The sequence below is a fragment of the Zophobas morio genome, unplaced genomic scaffold (assembly GCF_036711695.1).
Source record: "Zophobas morio isolate AGI-343-1 ecotype UQ-CSIRO unplaced genomic scaffold, CSIRO_AGI_Zmor_V1 ptg000014l, whole genome shotgun sequence".
Lineage (NCBI taxonomy): Eukaryota > Metazoa > Arthropoda > Insecta > Coleoptera > Tenebrionidae > Zophobas > Zophobas morio.
The window spans coordinates 22,384,424-22,406,630 of NW_026972119.1; the positions used below are offsets into that span (position 1 = coordinate 22,384,424).

General features: G+C 29.2%; 1 protein-coding gene and 1 long non-coding RNA gene across 2 annotated transcripts in view; one reads left to right on the forward strand and one right to left on the reverse strand.

Moving 5' to 3' along the window:
- LOC135128660 (uncharacterized) overlaps positions 1–8,155 on the reverse strand; it is a 29,279-nt gene extending 21,124 nt beyond the window's left edge. Inside the window, exon 1 of the long non-coding RNA XR_010280452.1 lies at positions 8,064–8,155. This is a non-coding gene — a long non-coding RNA (uncharacterized LOC135128660). The remainder of the gene's footprint in view (positions 1–8,063) is intronic.
- LOC135128650 (AT-rich interactive domain-containing protein 5B-like) overlaps positions 1–22,207 on the forward strand; it is a 289,757-nt gene that overhangs the window by 264,952 nt on the left and 2,598 nt on the right. The window contains exons 4-6 of the mRNA XM_064055616.1: positions 16,195–16,544; positions 16,594–16,774; positions 16,825–16,975. Of these exons, the coding sequence (XP_063911686.1) occupies positions 16,195–16,544; positions 16,594–16,774; positions 16,825–16,975 (682 nt within the window). The remainder of the gene's footprint in view (positions 1–16,194; positions 16,545–16,593; positions 16,775–16,824; positions 16,976–22,207) is intronic.

Below are 22,207 nucleotides of genomic sequence, written 5' to 3' on the forward strand. Positions count from 1 at the left end.
CTATTTCTCGCTCTTTAACCTGCTTTCTTTTTACATTTTTCAATTTTTCGGTTTTTCGAATTTTTCCTTTCTCGACATCTGAGTTTTTCGATTTTTGAAATTTTTCGATGTCTCAAGTTTTCAATATTTCAATTTTGAGAATTTTTCCATTTCTGCATTTAAAAATGTTTTGATGTTTTAATTTTTCAAAGATGGACGGTCTAAATGAAGCACAAATCTTTCTTTTAAAATGGATAAATCTCCAAAAAAATTTAATCAAAATTCTTCAATTTTCCAATTATTCAAATTTTCGATATCTGGATTTTTTATTTTTCGTTTTCTCAATGTTCAAATATTTCAGTTTTTGAATTTTTCAAGTTTTCAATTTTTGGCGTTCCAAATTTTCGACTTTTTGACATTTAGATTTTTCCAATTTTTGGACATTTCGATGTTTCTGTTTATCGACCTCTCGATTTTTCGACTTTTCGATTCCTCGTTTGTTCAAATGTTGATTTCTCAATTTTTCAATATTTCAGCTTTGGAATTTTTCAGTTTTGCCATTCTTCAAATTTTTTTCGATTTTCTGATTTTTCGATTCTTCAATTTTTCTGCCTTTTATTTTTTGATTTTTTAAATTTTAAATTTTTCGAATTCTCGACTTCACGCTTTTTTTATTTCTGTTTCTTTTTTATTTTCGTTTTTTCGATTCTTCATTTTGACAATTTTTTAAATTTCTCGATTTCTCGTTTCTTTAATCCGTTTTAATTGTTCAATTTTTCGATTTTTCGAATTTTCGCTTTCTCGGCATCTCCATTTTTCGATTTCGATTTCGCAAGTTTTCAATTTTAAGAATTTTTCCATTTGGGTTTTTAAATTTTTTGATACTTTAATTTTTCAAAAATGGACTCGAAATTAAATACAAATCTTTTGATGGCAGATTAGTTCAGGTTAATTTTAAGAGTAATTTTAAAAAATAGATAACTCTCCAAAAAATTTTTCCTTGAAATTCTTCAAATGCCCGATTATTCAAATTTCCGATATCTAGATTTTTTTTATTATTCGTTTTCTCAATATTCAATTTTTGCAGTTTTAAATTTTTGGCGTTTCCAAATTTTCGACGTTGGGATTTTTCGACTTTTCCAATTTCTGGACTTTTCGATGTTTCTATTTCTCGACTTCTCGATTTTTCGACGTATCGATTCCTCGATTCTTCAAATGTTCGATTTCTCAATATTTCGATGTTTCAGTTTCGGGATTTTCCAGTTTTTCGATTCTTCAAATTTTCTTCGATTTCTCGATTTATCGATTCATCAATCTTTCGAGATTGAAGTATGGAGATTTTTCAATTTTTCTGCATTTTAATTTTCCATTTTTTAAATTTCAAATTTTTGAATTCTCAATTTCTCGTTTTGTTGATTTTTCGGTTTTTTAATTTTTCGGTTTTAAAATTATTCATTTTGTCAATTTTTTAAATTTTACATTTTTCGATTTTTGGCGTTTGCAAATTTTCGATTTTTCTCCATTTTTCGACTTTTCGACATTTAGATTTTTCGACTTTTCCAATTTCTGGAATTTTCGATGTTTCTATTTCTCGACTTCTCGATTTTTCGACGTTTCGATTCCTCGATTCTTCAAATGTTCGATTTCTCAATCTTTCGATGTTTCAGTTTTGGGATTTTCCAGTTTTTGATTTTTGGATTTTTCACTTTGTCAATTTTTTAAATTTGAAATTTCTCGGTTTCTCGTTTCTTTAATCTGTTTTGGATTGTTCAACTTTTGGACTTTTCAAATTTTACATTTTTTCGATTTTTCAATTTTTGGCATTTTCAAATTTTCGACTTTTCGACATTTAGATTTTTCGACTTTTCGATTCCTCGATTTTTCAAATGTTCAATTCTCAATATTTCGATGTTTCAGTTTTTGGTTTTTTCATTTTTTCCACTCTTCAAATTTTCTTCGATTTTTCAATTTTTCTGTTTTAATTTTCGATTTTTAAAATTTTTAATTTTTGTAATTCTCGACTTCTCATTTTTTTGATTTCTCGGTTTTTAAATTTCTCGTTTCTTTAATCCGTTGTGATTGTTCAATTTTTCGACTTTTTAAATATTACATTTTATCGATTTTTTAATTTTTCGAATTTTCGCTTTCTAGACATCTCGGTTTTTCGATTTTTAAAATTTTTCGTTTCCTCAAGTTTTCAATATTTCAATTTTGAGAATTTTTCCATTAAGAATTTTTCCTTAAAATTCTACAATTTCCCGATTATTCAAATTTTCGATATCTGGATTTTTTATTTTTCGTGTTCTCAATATTCAAATATTTCAGTTTTTAAATTTTTCAATTTTCCAATTTTTTGGCGTTTCCAAATTTTCTATTTTTCTCGATTTTTCAACTTTTTCGATTTCTAGACTTTTCGATGTTTCAGTTTTGGGATTTTTCAGTTTTTCGATTCTTCGAATTTTCTTCGATTTTTCGATTTATCGATTATTCATTTTGTACCAATTTCTTTGATCTGTTTTCTTTTTACGTTTTTCAATTTTTCGATTTTTCGAAATTTCCCTTTATCGACATTTTGGTTTTTCAATTTTTTAAATTTTTCGATTTCGATTTCTGAAGTTTTTAATTTTGAGAATTTTTGGCGTTTCCAAATTTTCGATTTTTCTCCATTTTTCGACTTTTCGATGTTTCTATTTCTCGACTTCTCGATTTTCTACTTTTCGATTCCTCGATTTTTAAAATCGAAAAACTGAAAAAGTCCAAAACTGTAAAAATATGAAATTGAAAAGTCAAAAATTTGGAAAATTGGAAATCGAAATTTTGATGTTTAAATTTTTCTCGATGTTTCACTTTAGAGATTTTCCAGTTTTTCGATTCTTCGATTTTTCAATTTTTCGATTCTTCATTTTGTCAATTTTTTAAATTCTAAATTTCTCGATTTCTGGTTTCTTTGATCTGTTTTCTTTTTACGTTTTTCATTTTTCGATTTTTCGAATTTTCCCTTTATCGACATCTCGGTTTTTCGATTTTTAAAATTGTTCGATTTCTCAAGTTTTTAATATTTCAATTTTGAGAATTTTTGGCGTTTCCAAATTATCGATTTTTCTCCATTTTTCGACTTTTGGATATTTCTATTTCTCGACTTTTCGATTTTTCTACTTTTCGATTCCTCGATTTTTCAAATCCAAAAACTGACAGTCCAAAACTGTAAAATTATGAAATTGAAAAATCAAAAATTTGGAAAATCAGATGCATTTAAAAACGAAAATTTTTAAAATAATTACACTGAAAAATCAAAAACTTGAAAAATTAAAATTGAAATTTGAACAAGTAATTGTGAAATCAAAAAATTATTAAACTGTAAAAATGAAAGACTGCAAAATTATAGAACTGAGAAGTTGAAACGTTACAAAGTCGTAAAATTGTGAAAATATAAAATTGAAAATCGAAATTTTGAAACAAAAAAACAAAGAATTACAAAATTGAAACTTAAAAAATTCAAATTGAAATTTTGAACATTTAAAATTCAAAAATTGAAATTTTGAACATTTAAAATTAAAAAATTGAAAAATCTAAAGATTTTGAAACTTTAAAATTTCTAAAATTCAAATATCAGACAATTAAAAAATGAAAAATCAACAAACTCAAAACTCGAGAAAAAGAAAAATCTCATAATTGAAAAATTGGAAAATTACAGAATTGAAAAATCGAAAAATGATAAAATTATGAAATTTAAAAATTAAATACCTGGAATATGAGAATTCGAAATTTTGAAATATTAAAAATCAACAATTTTAAAAATCGTACAATGAAATTCTCATAATTGGGAAAAAAGAATTATATAATTGAAAATTAAAAGATTGATTCATTGAAATCCGGCCAACTGAGAAACCAAAAATTGTAAAAATGTAAAATTGTAAAATCAAAAAAATTGCAAAATTACAAAATTGAAAAATTGGATTGAAATTCGATGAAGTAAAAATGAAACTTGAAAAATTGAAAAACGAAGAATTATAAAATTGAAATTGCGAAATTGATTTTTTAAAAACCGAATAATTGAGACATCCAAAAATTGTAAAATTGTAAAATTGAAAAATTAGAAAAGTCATGAGCTTTAAGAACGAGAAATTGTAAAATTACAAAAATGGAAAATCGGATAAATTAAAGGAAAAACTGCAAAATTGTAAAACTGAAAAATCAAGAAATTGAAAAATTCAAATGTTCAATTTCTCGATACATATTTCGATGTTTCAGTTTTGGGATTTCAGTTTTTCAATTCTTCAAATTTTCATCGATTTTTCGATTCTTAATTTTGTCAATTTTTTAAATTTTCAATTTCTCGATTTCTCGTCTCTTTAATCTATTTTCTTTTTAAATTTTACATTTTTCTAAATAAATCTCCAAAAAATTTGTACTTAAAATTATCCAAAGAAAAAAAAATTTTTTTTTTTACAGATAGCACACCAAAGTTGTATTTTTTTTTTATGAAACGTCCTATATATTTTTGAAGATTTAGATTCAGGATGAATAAAAAAAGTAGAAAATGTATCGTGGATACAAGGATTTTTGGTCGAATTTGCATTTTTGTGTAAAAAATGTTCATATTTAAAAGAAATTACCTCTCCGCCATTTTTAAAAATGGACGCTAAGAATTTTACACAAAACTTTTTGACTCCTTTGTTTTAACATACGTCAAAAAAGGTTTAAAGTGTTAAAGTTATTCAGGATAATTTTTGGCGTTTCCAAATTATCGATTTTTCTCCATTTTTCGACTTTTGGATGTTTCTATTTCTCGACTTCTCGATTTTTCTACTTTTCGATTCCTCGATTTTTCGAATCCAAAAACTGACAGTCCAAAACTGTAAAATTATGAAATTGAAAAATCAAAAATTTGGAAAATTGGAAATCGAAATTTTGAAGTATTAAAAATCAAAAATTGCAAAATCAGATGCATTTAAAAACGAAAATTTGTAAAATAATTACACTGAAAAATCAAAAACTTGAAAAATTAAAATTGAAATTTTGAACAATTGAAGTTCAAAAAATTGAAAATTTGTAAAACTACTAAATTGAAAAATTGAACAAGTAATTGTGAAATCAAAAAATTATTAAACTGAAAAAATGAAAGACTGCAAAATTATAGAACTGAGAATTTAAAACGTTACAAAATCGTGAAATTGTGAAAATATAAAATTGAAAATCGAAATTTTGAAACAAAAAAAAAACAAAGAATTACAAAATTGAAATTTTTTAAAATCACAAAATTGAAATCCAATAACTATAAAATGAAAAATGAAACCTTAAAATTTCTAAAATTCAAATATCAGACAATTAAAAAATGAAAAATCAACAAACTCAAAACTCGAGAAAAAAAAAATCTCATAATTGAAAAATTGATTAATCAAAAGCTGTACAATTGCAAAATTGAAAAATTGTAAAATTACAGACTTGAAAAATCGAAAAATGATAAAATTATGAAATTTAAAAATTAAATACCTGGAATATGAGAATTCGAAATTTTGAAATATTAAAAATCAACAATTTTAAAAATCGTACAATGAAATTCTCATAATTGGGAAAAAAGAATTATATAATTGAAAATTAAAAGATTGATTCATTGAAATCCGGACAACTGAGAAACCAAAAATTGTAAAAATGTAAAATTGTAAAATCAAAAAAATTGCAAAATTACAAAATTGGAAAATTGGATTGAAATTCGTTGAAGTAAAAATGAAACTTGAAAAATTGAAAAACGAAGAATTATAAAATTGAAATTGCGAAATTGATTTTTTAAAAACCGAATAATTGAGACATTCAAAAATTGTAAAATTGTAAAATTGAAAAATTAGAAAAGTCATAAGCTTTAAGAACGAGAAATTGTAAAATAATTAAACTGAAAAATCAGAAACTTGCAAAACTAAAAAATTGTAAAATTACAAAAATGGAAAATCGGATAATTGTAAACTCGGAAATTTATTAAACTGTAAAAAGGAAAAACTGCAAAATTGTAAAACTGAAAAATCAAGAAATTGAAAAATTCAAATCTTCGATTTCTCGATACATATTTCGATGTTTCAGTTTTCGGATTTCAGTTTTTTAATTCTTCAAATTTTCATCGATTTTTCGATTCTTAATTTTGTCAATTTTTTTAATTTTCAATTTCTCGATTTCTCGTCTCTTTAATCTGTTTTCTTTTTAAATTTTACGTTTTTCTAAATAGATCTCCAAAAAATTTGTACTTAAAATTATCGAAAGAAAAAAGAATGGAAGTTATTTGTAGCCGTTCTTTTTACAGATAGCACACCAAAATTGTATTTTTTTTTTCTTTTTTTTATGAAACGTCCTGTATATTTTTGAAGGTTTAGATTCAGAGTGAATAAAAAAAATAGAAAATTTATCTTGGATACCAGGATTTTTGGTCGAATTTGCATTTTTGTGTAAAATATGTTCATATTTAAAAGAATCACCGCTCCGCCATTTTTAAAAATGGACGTTAAGAATTTTACGCAAAACTTTTTGACTGCTTTGTCTTAACAAACGTCAAAAAAGGTTTAAAGTTATTTATTCAGGATGATTAAATTTGGAAATTGTCAGTTTTCTCGTATTTGTCAAATGGGACATCCTGTATTTTATGGCATTTTCGGACTTGTTTTTACGTAAGCTTTCTTTTGATGGCAGATTTGTTGAAATCCATGTTAACAATAATTAAAAAAAAATCGATCAACCTCAATTTTTTAATTAAAATAATTATTTAAAAAAAAATTACTTGGAAATGTTTTCCAAAATGTTAAATGATACACGATGTCTCATTTAAAAAATGGGAAAATAATCAAATTTCGTAATAAGGTTACACCTAGCGATCGAAAAAAACAAACTTAATAATCGTTGTAAAATGAAGCTTTATACAGAGTGTTCTAACAATAGATGATTACAAAAAATTTACCATAGACTATATCGAAAATCGAGTCTTTTAGGACGGTTTCGTTTACAGATTTCGAATATTTTTAAATGAAACATCTTGTATATTTTTATAAAATAGAAAAGTTATGTTAGACACAAGCATTTTTGTGGCAAAAAACGTCATATTTAACAACTCAGACCTCCGCCTTTTTGAAAGATGGTTGTTCGGAATTTTGCCTAAAAAGTTTTAATTATTGTGCCTTAACATCCAATATTGAAGCTTATTTATACAGGGTGATTAAATTTGGAAATCGTTAGTTTAATTTTTTACACACCAAAGTTTTATTTCTATTTTTTAATGAAACTTTCAGATTTATATTAAAAAAAAAACAAAAAATATATTAGAGCAAGGATTTCTTCATTGAATTGGAATTGTAAAAAATATTAAATTAAATTATAATCAGCATTGCCAACTGCAATTTTTATAATTAATTACAGCCAACTCAGTGCCCCAATCTTTTCGTCGCATGTTTTTTAACAATGTATCCTGTACATTATTGCAACAATTCAATAGACAAAATCCACCTTCACCCAAAATTGAAATATTGATCCTTGCAATAACTAATATTCGTGAAAACGTATACCAGTTTACATTGTTTACACACATAAATAGATTTGTACGACTAGCGACGATGATGCAATGTTGCCCATATACTCTGACCCGTATTAAACCCTATTCATCATTGCACACTGATTAAATGAAAACTTTACAATATCGGTATGTTTAAGTTGTCTGTACGGTTTAGTGCAGTTCGTTACAACTACATATCTCATTAAATTAATTGCATTTGCCGGTGAAGCTCTTTACTTAATTAAAGTAGCAAATAATATAAGCATAAATGCGTTCGGACAAATACAATACAATGTTCATACCGTAATTTACATTAACTAATATATTAATAATAACGGACCGTAAATAATGAATTGACCAGTCCTGAAGTATTTTTCTAATTCAAACAAAGTGCACACAATAGTGAATAATTTCGTTTATTTATGTTATTGTTCAATTAATTAATTCGTTTCAAGAGTCGACTAAACGGTAATTTTGGAGGAGTATCCGGTATTAAAAAAAACTTCGGTGACTTGTGACCTATTTAGAATATAATTCCGAATTATGGACACCTCACCTGAACACTTAATTCTGAAACCACGAATGGTGGAACAGCACCTAAAACTGCGTGAATTTATGTCGATTTTCTTTTATATAGTGCGGTTTATGGGGGCACCCTGAAATCAAGTGTAGTATTGTTATCGCATCGATTGTTATTCCATTTTAAAATTAAACATGGAGACTAGAGGTTTTGTGGAATAGTGATATCCAGGGCCACGTAAGTGATAAACTTTTTAAAACTAGAGATATCAATATTCGTCCGAATAAAGTCGTTTGTAAACACTTCGAGAACGCATTTTCCCGTGTTTAATTTAATGCATCGTGTGCTGCAATCTCCTGAAAACCCGACGCAGCAACCAAGTTTCAATTAATCTCGGCATTGTGACAGATTCTTCCTACCAGGAAAAGATATTGCTATTGAAAACTCCCAGTTAATACGTGCTTTCAAACACTTGGGAAACTTAATTTTAAACATTTTGTTCTGTTTTGAGGGCGAATTCCGGAATTTACTACATTTGTTATCAACTTAGAATTAATGGGACGTTCACTCTTAAACTCGGCACGTTATTACGCTATGCGGTTTATGTTTATTTCATGGTATTTGTTTCTGGTGGAAATACAAATAAAGTGGAATGTTTTTCGCGCTTATTTGTGTATTTATTTGCGAAAAAGTTTTGGGTCAAGTATGGAGCGATCACGGAGCGGAAGATTAATTATGTTGTTATCATCAATGCCGATTGTTACGTATTGTACAGTTAAATTAATTCAATTAAGCTTATTCTAGCGGAGCGATGGGGTGGTGTGTGATTGCTGTAGAGAAAATTTCGCTGCTGGGATAATTCGTGGAGGTTTTTGATTTGTGCTCTAGTTTTCTCTGGTCATTAGTCACCAAATCACGTAGGTTATCTCTTAAAACACACAACTTGTGTATAGTGGGTTGCCTATAATCTAGTGTCTTAATGACGTAAATTAAAGTCGAAAAATCGAAGTTGGGGGTCAACACTTCCAGCAATTGTTGTAAATTCAATTAAATATGTTACTTAACATAAATAAATCGTTTTAAATCCAACGAGGGTTTAGTTCTTATAACATAACCTAGCTTTCTAAATTTAGCCATTTTCAGGTTGTATTGTGAAGTTGCGATTCATTAAATTTTTCGATAACTAGATTCCAAATTTAAAAAATCACCCGTTATTAACAATTATTATTGTTCTTCAGTCGAGTTACAATTGTTTATAAAGTTGGTTTTAACGAAAAAATGCGGTTACTGTTTCAACATTCATACTCCATTTCTAAGCATTAGTCATTAAAATCAAATTATTTAAATATATAGTATATTGTTTTCCGATCAAGATGTTTTAATTTACAACTTTTTACCTGTCGTTTGCCCTTGACATTTTGACCCAAAATATGAAAGAAAAACACTCAAAGTGCGATATAATGCATTGAATTACTCTATACAAACAGAGACGAAGATAGAGAATGGGGGGAAGAGGGAGAACTAATATTTTGTAGTTGTAATCCCAAGGTAATGTCAGAATTTCCGTCTATTACCGACCAGAATTTATTTCTTCGCTATTTATTTTCTTCCATAATCATTTCGTGGTCTTTCTCACTGTTGTTGCAGACATCTTTGTTTCTAATGACTGTTTCTTGCGATTTGGATTCTCTATTCCCTTTTTCTTTCTTCCTTTCTTTCGTTTTTTTCTTCTTTTTTGTTTCCTTTTTCTTCCCCTTTTCTTCCTTTTTTTTGCTTTCCTCTCTTTTTCTTTCTTCCTTGCCCAATTGCTTTTTTCTTGTTTTATTTTTATTTTCTTTTTTTTTTCCTGTTTCTTCCCTTTTTCTTCCTTTTTCCTTCCTTTCCCCCTGGCTTCCCCGATTTCTTACTTTCTCTCCTACTTTCAGTCTTTCTTTCTATGTGCTTGAATCGATTCCTGTCCTCGTGCTTGATTTTCTGTTCGTGTTATATAGTTTTTCAAACATTCTGGCAGTTGCTTGTTTCGTTCCTTGTTCTCTGGTTGCTTTGATTCCTTGTTTTCTGTCTTCCTTTCTTCTTTCTTTCTTCCATTTTTTTCCTTTGTCTTTTTTCTTACTTTATACTTCCTTTTTTTCGCTACTTTTTTCTTCGTTTGTTCTTTTTTCATCCATTTTTTCTTCCTTCCTTGACCACTTGCTTCCTCGATTCGTTGCTTGTTTTCTTTTTCTCCTTTTTTCTTCCCCTTTTCTTTCCCCCCACCATTTTTTCTTCCTTTCTACTTTTTTATTCCCTTTTTCTTTCTTTCTTTCTTCCCTTTATCTTCCTTTTTCCTTGTTTCCCCCTTTTTTCTTCCTTCCCTGTTCCCGTGCTTCCCTGATTTCTTTCCTTCTGTCTCTCTTTCAGTCTTTCTTTCTGCGTGCTTCTAGCCATTCCTATCCTATCTTTCAGGGTCCCGTTCTTGATTTTGTGTTCGTGTTATATAATTTTTTCAAATACTGGCAGTTGCTTCTTTCGTTCCCTGTTCTTTGGCTTCTTTGATGCCTTGCTTTCTTTCTCTTTTTTTCTTTTAACTTTTTCTTCCTTTTTCTCTACCGTTTTTTTTACTTTTTTCTCCCTTTGTGCTTCTTTTTTCATCTTTTAGGATTCCTTTTTTCATCCATTTGGATTCCTTTTTCTTCCTTCCTTACCCCCTTGCTTCCTCGATTCCTTACTTGCTTTCTTTCGTTTGTTCATTGTACTCGTAGTATTTCTTTCTGGGTTCTTCTACCCATTCCTATTCTATTTTCCTTGGTCCCGTTCTTGATTTGCTGTTCTTTGATTCATTGCTTTCTGTCTTTCTTTCTTCCATTTTTTCCCTTTGTCTTTTTTGTTACTTATTCCTTCGTTTTTTCTCTACTTTTTTCTTCGTTTCTTCATTTTTCATCCATTTTTTTTCCGTCCTTGGCCAACTGCTTCCTTAATTGGTTGCTTGTTTTCTTTTTTCTGTTCTTCTTTTTCCCCTTTTTTCTACCCCTTTTCTCTACCCCTACCATTTTTTTTCCTTTTTCTTTCTTCCTTGTCCCCATGCATCCGTGATTTTTTTCTTTCTGTCTCTTTCAGTCTTTCGTTCTTTCAATATTTCGTTCCTTCAGTTTTCCTTTCTGTGTGCTTCTACCCCTTTCTATCCTATCTTTCTTGATTTTGTGTTCGTATTATTTAATATTTTCAAACACTCTGGGAGCTGCTTTTTTCGTTCCCTGTTCTCTTGCTTCCTTTTTCTTTAACTTTTTTTCTTCCTTTATGCTTCTTTTTTCACCATTTTTTTCATTCATTTTTCTTCCTTTTTCTTCCTTCCTTGACGCCTTGCTTCCTCGATTTCTTACTTGCTTTCTTTCGATTTTTTTTGTACTCTTAGTATTTCTTTCTGGGTCCTTCTACCCATTCCTATTACGTCCTTCGTGGTCTCGTTCTTGATTTTCTGAGTTATATACTTTTATATAGGTTTTCAAACATTCTGACAGTTGCTTCCTTTCTGTCTCCCCTACTTCCTTGAATCCTTGCTTTCTTTTTTCTTTCTTTCTTCTTTTCTGTCTTATTCTTTTCTTTATTTGTTCCTACCTTTATTCTTCTTTATTTGTATTCCTTTTCCTTTTTTCATGCTTTCCTCCTTCCTCCATTTTTTCTTCTTTTCCTCTTCTTTAATTCCTTGCCTTCTTGCTTTTTTCTTTCTTATTTTCCTTCTCTTATTTTTTTCTTTTTTCACCCCTTTTTCACCCTTTTAAAGTTCCTTTTTTGTTCCTTTTTTCTTCTTTTCCATTTTCTTTCTTTCATCTTTCTTCTTTCATTTCTTACTTTTTTGCGTTCTTGCTTTCTTTCTGTGTTCTTCTACCCATTCCTATCCTGCCCTTCATGAACCCGTTCTTCATTTTCTGTTCTTGTTATATAGTTTTTCAAACATTCTGACGTTTACTTCCTACCTTAATTCCTTCCTTTCTTTCTTTCTTTCTTTCTTTCTTTCTTTCTTTCTTTCTTTCTTTCTTTCTTTCTTTCTTTCTTTCTTTCTTTCTTTCTTTCTTTCTTCATTTCTTCCTTTTTGTGCATTTTTCTTCTTTTCTTCCCATTTCTTTCTTCCTTTTTTATTCCATTTTTGCTTTACCTTTTCTTATTTCCTCTTTTCTTCGTCCTTCACCTTTTTCTTTCTTTTATCCTTCCTTAACTCTTTTTTTTCTTTCTTCTATTTCTTTCATTCTTTCATTCTGTGTGCGTTTACTCATTCCTATCTTGTACATCATGATTTGGTGCTTTCTTCCATCCTTCTTTTTTGCTTCGTTTTTCCTTCCTTTTTTTCCTTTTCCTTATTTTCTTCCATTTTGTATCTTCTGTTCTTCCATTTTTTCTTCACCTTTTATTCCATATTCCCTCCATTTCCCCTTCTTCCTTCATTTCTTTCTTTCTTTCTTTCTTTCTTTCTTTCTTTCTTTCTTTCTTTATGTCTCCCATGTTTTCTTGAATCCTCACTTCCTTTTTTCTTTCTTTCTTCTTTTCTGTCTTATTCTTTTTTTTCATTTTTTCCTAACTTTTTTCTTCCTTATTTGTATTCCTTTTTTTTTCATGCTTTCCGTCTTCGTTCTCCCCATTTTTTCTTCCTTTGCTGTTCTTTGATTCTTTTCCCTCTTGCTTTTTTCTTTCTTCCTTTCCTTCTCTCATTTTTCTCTTTGTTCACCTCTTTTTCCCACTTTTTGACTTCCATTTTTCTACCTCTTTTCTCCTTTTCTTTCTTTCTTTCTTTCTTTCTTTCTTTCTTTCTTTATGTCTCCCATGTTTTCTTGAATCCTCACTTCCTTTTTTCTTTCTTTCTTCTTTTCTGTCTTATTCTTTTTTTTCATTTTTTCCTAACTTTTTTCTTCCTTATTTGTATTCCTTTTTTTTTCATGCTTTCCGTTTTCGTTCTCCCCATTTTTTCTTCCTTTGCTGTTCTTTGATTCTTTTCCCTCTTGCTTTTTTCTTTCTTCCTTTCCTTCTCTCATTTTTCTCTTTGTTCACCTCTTTTTCCCACTTTTTGACTTCCATTTTTCTACCTCTTTTCTCCTTTTCTTTCTTTCTTTCTTTCTTTCTTTCTTTATTTCTTTCTTTTTTGTCCATTTTTCTTCTTTTTTCCCATTTCTTTCTTCCTTTTTTCTCCATTTTTTTCTTTACCTTTTCATATTTCCTCTTTTTTTCCTCCTTCATCCCTTTCTTTTTACTTTCTTTCTTTCTTTTTTTTTTGTATGCTGCTACCCATTCCTATCCTTCATGGACCCTTTCTTGATTTTCTATTTCTTTTTTCTCACTTCCGTCTTTTTTTCTTCCATTTTATCTTCACCTTTTCTTCCATATTCCCTATTCTTTCTTTCTTCTATTTCTTTCATTCTTCTCTTCTGTGTGCGTTTACCCATTCATATCTTGTCCTTCATGATTTTCTGCTTTCTTCCATCCTTCTTTTTTGCTTCGTTTTTTCTTCCTTTTTTTCCATTTTCTATCTTCTGTTCTTCCATTTTTTCTCTCTGTCTCCCCTGCTTCCTTGAGTCCTCACTTTCTTTTTTCTTTCTTTCTTCTTTTCTGTCTTATTCTTTTTTTCATGCTTTCCGTCTTCGTTCTCCCCATTTTTTCTTCCTTTGCTGTTCCTTGATTCCTTGCCCTCTTGCTTTTTTCTTTCTTCCTTCCCTTCTATTATTCTCATCTTTTTTCAGCACTTTTTCTCCCTTTTTGACATGTCCTTCATGATTTTTTGCTTTCTTTCATCCTTCTTTTTTTCTTCCTTTTTTCATTTTTGTTCTTTTCCCATTTCGTTCTTCCTTTTTTCTTCCATTTTTTCTGCACCTGTTCTTCGTTATTCCCTCCTACTTTTTCTTCCTTCATCCCTTTTTTCTCTTTCTTTTTCCTTTCTTTTTTTCTTTCTGTATGCTGCTACCCTTTGCTATCCTTCATGGTCCTTTTTTCTTCCATTTTCTCTTCGCCGTTTCTTCCATATTCCCTCCTTTTTTCTTCCTTCCTTAATTCCTTTGTTTCTTTTTTCTATTTCTTTCTTTCTATGTGTGTTCCTATCTTGTCCTTCATGGCCTCGTTTTTGATTTTCTGCTTTCTTTCATCCTCCGTTTTTTCTTCATTTTTTTTCTTCACCTTTTATTCCATATTCCCTCCATTTCTCTTTCTTTTTTTCTGTGTGCTTCCACCCATTCCTATCCTGTCCTTCATGGACCCATTCTTTTTACTTCCCGAGCATAAGCTAATGAAGTATAATAATCGAGTCCATCGGGCGAATGGTCACTTTCATATTTTTTCAACGTGTGATGACCTCTACAGTACGAAAAAGTGGTCTCCCGTTTCCGTCTGTCCGTCTGTCTGTCTGTCTGGTGTCTGTATCCATTTTATTACACAAGTAATCTCCAAAACTACTGGACCGATTGTTGTCTTTTTTTGTCACAAATATTGTTAAAGAAAAACGCATTTGGAACGTACGCCCAACACACTCCTTTACATTTACTTTGACCTTACATACATATTTTTATTTTAACTTATAAGGGTTCTCATAAAAAATAAAATTCGCAAAATCAAATTTAATAATTTTTCGAAAAAGCTGGATTTGTTTTATTGTATTTCAAGGGCGAGGGAAGTTCTATCGAAACAACTTTCGACCATTTTTTTTCCTTTCTTTTCATTTCTTCTTCATTTTTCTTCCTTACTTAATTCCTTTTTTCTCTCTTTCTTTCTTTCTGTATACTTTTACCCACTTCTATCCTGACCTTCATGGACTCGTCCTTGATTTTCTGTTCGTGTTATATAGTTTTTCAAACATTCTGGCGGTTGCTTCTACCTTGATTCTTTGCTTTCTTGCTTCTTCCCTATTTCTTCCTTTTTTCTCTTTTTATTTCTTCTTCCTGCCCTTATTCCTTTCTTTCTTTCTCTCTTTCTTTCTTTCTGTGTGCTTCTACCCTTTCCTGTCATGTGCTTCATGGACCCGTTCTTGATTTTATCTTCGTGATACAGTTTCGGTCAGAAAATTTTGGGCAGTATTTTTCTGTCATTTAAAAAAACACGGTATATAGTTTATGCTTTATTGTCATAATGATTGACACTTTTAAAAAATAAATTTAGACATACGTCACCATCGACATTCCAGTCTACGCCAAAATGATAAACATGGTAAATTTGAGGTTATAAGTACGTAAAGCCTGTTTTAGAGCTTATGCCACTGGAATGACAACTGTCCAAAATTTTGTGACCGAAACTGTATATGGTTTTTCAAACATTCTGGCGTATGCTTCCTACCTTTCTTCCTCCCTTCCTTTTTTCTTTCTTTATCCCTTCCCATTTTTTCTTCCCTTTTCTTCTCCTTCCCATTTCTTTCTTCCTCTTTTATTTCACTGTTTTTCAGCTTTTCTTCCTTATTCCCTTTTTTTTTCTACTTTTTTCTCTTTTCCTTAGTTCCTTTCTTATTTCTAAATCGTTCTTTTTTTTACTGTTTCCATTTACCCATCCCTATCTTGTCCGTCATGATAATGAAGGTCCAATCGATTTTAGATATCCTTGACCTTGGTTTTTTTTGTAGAATTATCCCAGAGATTTTAGGAGTTATATCCAAGAACTTAATTGAATCCCTTTTGTATCCAATTTTTATTGTTATTTAATTTTTTTCCTAGAAATCTGCGTTCCGACTTGAAATATTGGTTGCCTACGTATCAAGCAGCAGACGGACTGAAAAAATTATGACAGTTAGGTTATAATTAATATTCCCGAAATTTCAGAGCCCACTCGTTGTACAATGCCTTTGGAATCTTCTCTAATCTAGTTCTACGTTTGGCGTTTTCTGTAGTCCAGAGTTGATCTCGTCTTTGACTCTGTGTTTTCTAGTTTCAGTAAGTCGTTTACATAAGGCGTGAATAGCGAGGACGCGAGAAGGCACCCCTGCGAAACTTTTATTTATTTATAGAATTTCCTTTGCTCTTGTTTTTGTAACAAATATTTTTATAACACACTTACAATCCAGATTGATAATTTTTTAGACGTACTTCCTATCTTTTTTTTCCGTGAACCGTTTTTAAGTTATTGACCAAAAACTCATATCTCTGGATAAGATAGTTAGTACCGTTTTTCGCCAAAGTCGCACTGATTTAAAAAAAACAATATCTAAATCAAATCCACCCCTTTCCAGACTGCACCTCCGACACCACCGGCCCTCCAGTGGTGATCCTCAGCTATCCCCGCTACTGCAGGTACCGCGCCATGATGCGCCGCCTCGAAGGCGTCGAGAACGAATACCTCAAATACAAAATAGTAAACGCCCTGGGAGGCTTCACCGCCTACACCAAAAACACCCGCGTCCTCTTCTGCAAGGACACCTTCGACTACCCCGAGCTAGAAGGCCACGAACTCCTCTGCAACCATCTCGCCCCGAAGCTCAAAGGCCGGCCGAGGGGCAAGCGGAAAAAACGAAGCGTCTCCCCGGGATCGGAGAGCAACGAATCGGAATCTTCGGTATCCAATGTGTTCAACTCGTCGAAGGTGGGGTGCGCTGACTTGGTGTAGAACTCTGGACTAATTTTGTTTCTAGGAGAAGGTCGCCACGGAGGAGAGCGGCAAGAACGGGATCCGCTGCGACGCGACCCACTTGAGGCGCAGCACGCGAGCCGTGGAGAATAACGAAAGCAAGGAGTTCCTGAAGGAGCTGATGGTGTTCATGAAGACGAACTATACCCCGATCGGGAAGATCCCGTCGCTGGGGTACAAAGAACGTGAGTTGGGGAGAGAAGGAGTGGGTTTGGATTGAAGGGTTGATTTTCAGTGGATTTGTACTCGTTTTACACGAAGGTCCATAAGCTGGGGGGGTACGATGCGGTCACCACCAACCGGTTATGGAAGTCGATTTTTGACGATATGAGTGGGCACGCCAATAGCACGAGCGCTGCTACGGTTATAAGAAGGCACTACGAAAGGTGAGTCCAGTACCATAGTCACTTAATTTTTTTCACTTTTTTGTTTAATATAAAAATAGTACAGACTCATGTGTGTACAGACTAGAATGAATGCCTTTTTTTCATTTTTATAAAATAAGATGCTCCTGCACTTGTGATGTATGAATCCGTGTTCAGTTCTTATCCTAGATATCCAGATTTTTGGAAAAAAAATCAAAATTGTACTTATAACATTTTGAAACTGAAACCGAATGTTCTGGAATTTTGCAAACGTTTTAAAGTTATGCTAGTGGCTTCTAAGATAAGACCGATTTTGGCAGATGAGATACCCTATAAGAAAAAAGAGGGTGGGTGGGCGGGACTAGTACCTGCTAAGATAAGACAGATTTTGGCAAATGAGATACCGTCTAATGCTAAATTGCAAATCAAAATTTATTCGTTTATCCCCTCCCAAAAAATTGATGACGTCATTTCAAAATATAAAATTCGCAGAATCAAATCTTATAATTTTTCGAAAAACCTGCATTTATTTTTGGAATTCTCGATTTTTAAAATTTTTTGCTTTTTTGGTTCTCGATTTTTTTTTCAATTTTTGGCGTTTCCTAATTTTCAATTTATCGATTTCTCGATCGACGTTTCGACTTCTCGACTACTGGATTTCTGTCTCTTTGAGTTTTCAATTTTAACTTTTTTCTCGACTTCCAAATTTTTCCGATTTTTCATTTTTCCAATTTTCAGTCTTTCGGCTTTTCGATTTTTCGTTTCTCGTTCTTTTAAATTTTCAATACATATTTCAGTGTAGGAATTTTTATGATTTTTCAATTTCTCGATTAATCAATTTTACCATTTTTTGCGTTTTCAATTTTTCGATTTTTCAGGTTTTTGTTTTTTCACTTTTTCAGTTTTATTTAATCTACGGCTTTTCCAAATTTCGATTTTTCGGTTTTTCGGCTTTTCGATTCTTCGATTTTTCAGTTTTTCGACTTTTCCAATTTTGTAATTTCACGATTTTTTGTTGCTCCATTTTTAATTGTTTGCTTTTTTAGTTTTCGTTTTTAATTTTTCTCAGTTTTTGGCGTTTCTAAATTTCCGATTTTTCGATATCTCGGCTTCTATGATTTCTCTATTTCTCGACTTTTCGATGTTTCGATTTCTGGTATACTGACTTTTTGTTTCTTTGAGTTTTTCAATTTTAATTTTTTTTCTCGACTTCCAAATTTTTAAATTTTTCGTTTCTTCACTTTTCGAAATGTAATTTTTCGATGTTACAGTTTTCATTTTTCCGCAATTTTTGCAGTTCTTAATTTTCGTTTTTTCATTTCCTTAATTATTTCAATATTTCTTTCAATTTTAGAACCTTCCGTTTATTAAATTTTTCAAAATTTCGATCTTTGATTTTTCATTCTCCGATTTTCTGATTTTTAAATTTGTCGATTTTGCAATTTTGGGCTTTCTCAATTATCCGATTTTCCAATTTATTTAATTTTCAATATTTCGATTTTACATTTTCTTTTTAATTTTGCACTTTTTCGATTTTTCAGGTTTTTAAATTTTTGGTTTTTCGAAGTTTCGACTTTTCGGTTTTTTGACTTTTCGTCTTTTCGATTTGTCGAATTTTTCAGTTTTTAAATTATAGGATTTTTCAAATTTTCGATTTTAATTTTTTTTCAGTTTTTGGCGTTTCTAATTTTGGATTTATCGATTTCTCGACTTTTCGATGTTTCGACTTCTCGACTACTGGATTTTTGTTTCTTTGGGTTTTCAATTTTAATTTTTTTTTTTTTCTAGACTTCCAAATTTTTCAAATTTTCGTTTCTTCATTTTTCGATATGCAATATTTCGATGTTACATTTTTTCTTTTCGATTTTCAGCTTTTAAATTTTTATTTTTTCATTTTCTCGATTTTATCACATTTTTTCAATTTTGGTCTTTCTCAATTCTCCGATTTTTAATTTTTTTTTAATTTTGCACTTTGCATTTTTAATTTTCGCAATTTTTGAGTGTGTCGATTTTTGAATTTCGCATTTTATCAATTTTTTAAGTTCTTAATTTCCATTGTTTAGATTTCAAAAGGTTTCATTTTATACTTTTCCGTTTTTTTTCGTTTTTGATTTTTCAATTTTGATAAAAATCGAAGAACTGAAGAAACCAAAAATTGAAAAATTAAATACCTCGAAAATGAAAGATTAAAAATTAAAAATCGAATACCTGAAAATGGGAAGATTTTTAAAATTATAATTGTTAATACATATTTAAAATTAAAACTAGAAAATTGCGAATCAAAAATTTAAAACCGAAAAAATTGCAAATCGAAATATTGAAAATCCAAAAATTGAAAAATTGCGCATTGAAAAAAAATTATAAAATCAGAACAGTGAAAAACCGAAAATTGAAAACATAAAAAACTGAAAAAACCAAAAATTTAAAAATGAGTTTAAAATCTGCAAGAATTGCATGTCGTAAGATTGAAGTAGCGAAGAAACGAAAAATTGAAAAAAATTGAAAATGGAAAAACAAAAAATTATAAAATCGAAATATTGTAAAATTGAAAAACTGAAGTCGAAAGAGTGAAAATTTTTAAAAATTGTTATTATTACATATTTACAATGAAAATTAGAAAAATTAAATGACACATTGAAAATTCTAAAAATGGAAAAAATTTTCAGCTTTTAAATTTTTAATTTTTTTGGTTCGCCAATTTTTCAAGTTCTTGTTTTTTGCTTTTCATTTTCCCGACTTTTTCGTTTACATTTTCTCGATTTTATATCACATTTTTTCGTTTCTTCATTTCCTTAATTTTTTCAACGTTTCCTTCGATTTTACAACTGTCGGTTTATTAAATTTTTCAAAATTTCAATTTAGGGTTCTGGAATATTTGGTTTTCCGATTTCTTTAATTTTCAATATTTCGATTTTACAATATTTCTTTTTTTTATTTTGCACTTTTTCATTTTTAATTTTCTCATTTTTTGAATTTTTCGCTTCATCAATTTTTAACTTCTTGATTTCCATTGTTTAGATTTTTCAGTTTTACAGTTTTCCAATTTTGTTCATTTTTGAGTCAAATCGAAAAAGTGGAAAATCGAAAAAAATTAAAGAACCGGAAAAAACGAATCGAATCGAATAATTGGAAAAACCAAAAATTGTAAAATCGAAAAATAATAAAATCGTCAAAACCGTAACGTTAAAAGACATACATAAATGAAAACTAGAAAATTACAAATCAACAATTGAAAACCGAAAAAATTGGAAATCGAAATATTGAAAATTCCAAAAATTGAAGAATTGTACTTTGAAAAAAAAATCATAAAATCAGAACATTGACAAACCGAAAAATTGAAGACAAAAAATTGAAAATTCGAAAAATTAAAGAAGTGAAACGAAAAATTGAAAAAATTGAAATCGAAAAATTCAAAAAATTGTAAAATCGAAAAATTGGAAATTCAAAAACTTGTTAAAATAAAGGAAATAAAAACCGAAAATAATTGAAAATGAAAAATTGGAAAATAAAAATCTAAAAACTGAAGTCGAATAAAAGAAAGAGTGAAAAATTTTTTAAATTGTCATCATTACTAGATATTTACAATGAAAATCAGAAAACTTAACTAAAAAATTGAAGAAACGAAAAATTAAAAAATCTGAAAGTTGAAATATCGAAAAATTGAAAAATTCCACATCGAAAGAAAACAAAATTATAAAATCAGAACATTGAAAAAATAGAGACAATAAAAACCCGAAACAAAAAATTGCAAATCGAAAATTTGAAGTAAAAATTCAAGAATCGAAAAATTGAAAAACCAAATAAGTGAAAAAGTTTTAAAATATAATTAATGGAAAATGGAAAAAGTCTAAAATTACATGTTTAAAATGAAAAGTAGAAAAATTGCAAATCAAAAAGAAACAACAAATGAAAAAAATCTAAAAATTGAAAAACCAAAACAATTGCAAATCGAAAAAACAAAAAGTGAAATTGCAAAGTGAAAAACTATAAAATCTAAAAACTGAAACATCCAAGAAAATCGAAAAATTGAAAAGTTAAAAAATGGAAACTTGAAGAGTTGCAATCGTTATTCAAGAAAGAAAAAAAAATGAAAAATTGCAAATCGAATAATCGAAAAAAAAATTAATGAACCAAAAACTGAAAAAATAAAGAAAATAAAAAAACCCAAACGAAAAGTTGCAAAGTCTAAAACTTGAAAAATTATAAAACTGAGAATTTTAAATTTGAATTCCTAGAAATTGAAAGATTTAAGTTAAAAATCGAATAACTGAAAATGTGAAAACTTTTAAAATTATTATTGTTAATACATATTTAAAATGAAAACTAGAAAATTATAAAATCAGCACATTGAAAAATTAAACATTGAGAACTCAAGAAACCGAAAAATTTAAAAATGAAACCCCGAAGAGTTGCATGTCATAAAATTAAAGAAATAAAAAAATGAAAAATTTTAAAATTACAAATCGTAACATTGAACAATCAAAAACTTGTGAGTCAAATAAATGAAAGAGTGAAAATTTTTAAAAATTGTTATCATTATTACATATTTACAATGAAAATTAGAAAAAAAAAATCAAAAATTGAAGAAACGACAAATTAAAAAATCTAAATGTTGAAATTTGAAAAATTGAAAAACTTCACATCGAAAGAAAAAAAATTATAAAATCAGAACATTGAGAAATCGAAAAATTGAACATTAAAAACGAAACGAAAAATTGAAAAAGTTTTAAAATATAATAAACGGAAAAAGTCAAAAATCGTAAGACATTTTTTAAAATTCTTATCATTATTATATGAAAACTAGAAAAATTGCAAATCAAAAAGAAACGACAAATGAAAAAATCTTAAAATTGAAAAATCGAAAAATTATAAAAATGAAGAAAATAAAAAACCGAAAGCGAAAGTTTGCAAATGGAAAATTTGAAGAAATGAAAAATTAAAGGATCGAAAGAACCAAGAAAAATGAAAAATTGAAAGCAAGAATTTAAAGAAACCAAAAATTGAAAAAAATTAAGAAAATAAAAAACCAGACCAAAAATTGGAAAACTGAAAATTTTAAACTTGAATAATTGAAAAATGATCAGAAAACAAAAATCGCGTAATTATTTTATCGAAACTATCTTGCCATAATTGCTTTAATATAACACCATTTGGGTCACCATGTTTGTGTCTTTGCCTTTGATCCCATCCAAGACTCGACGACGCCTAAATCTTCTCGAAATTCCACCGTGAAACTTGTTGAAAGAAAATCTA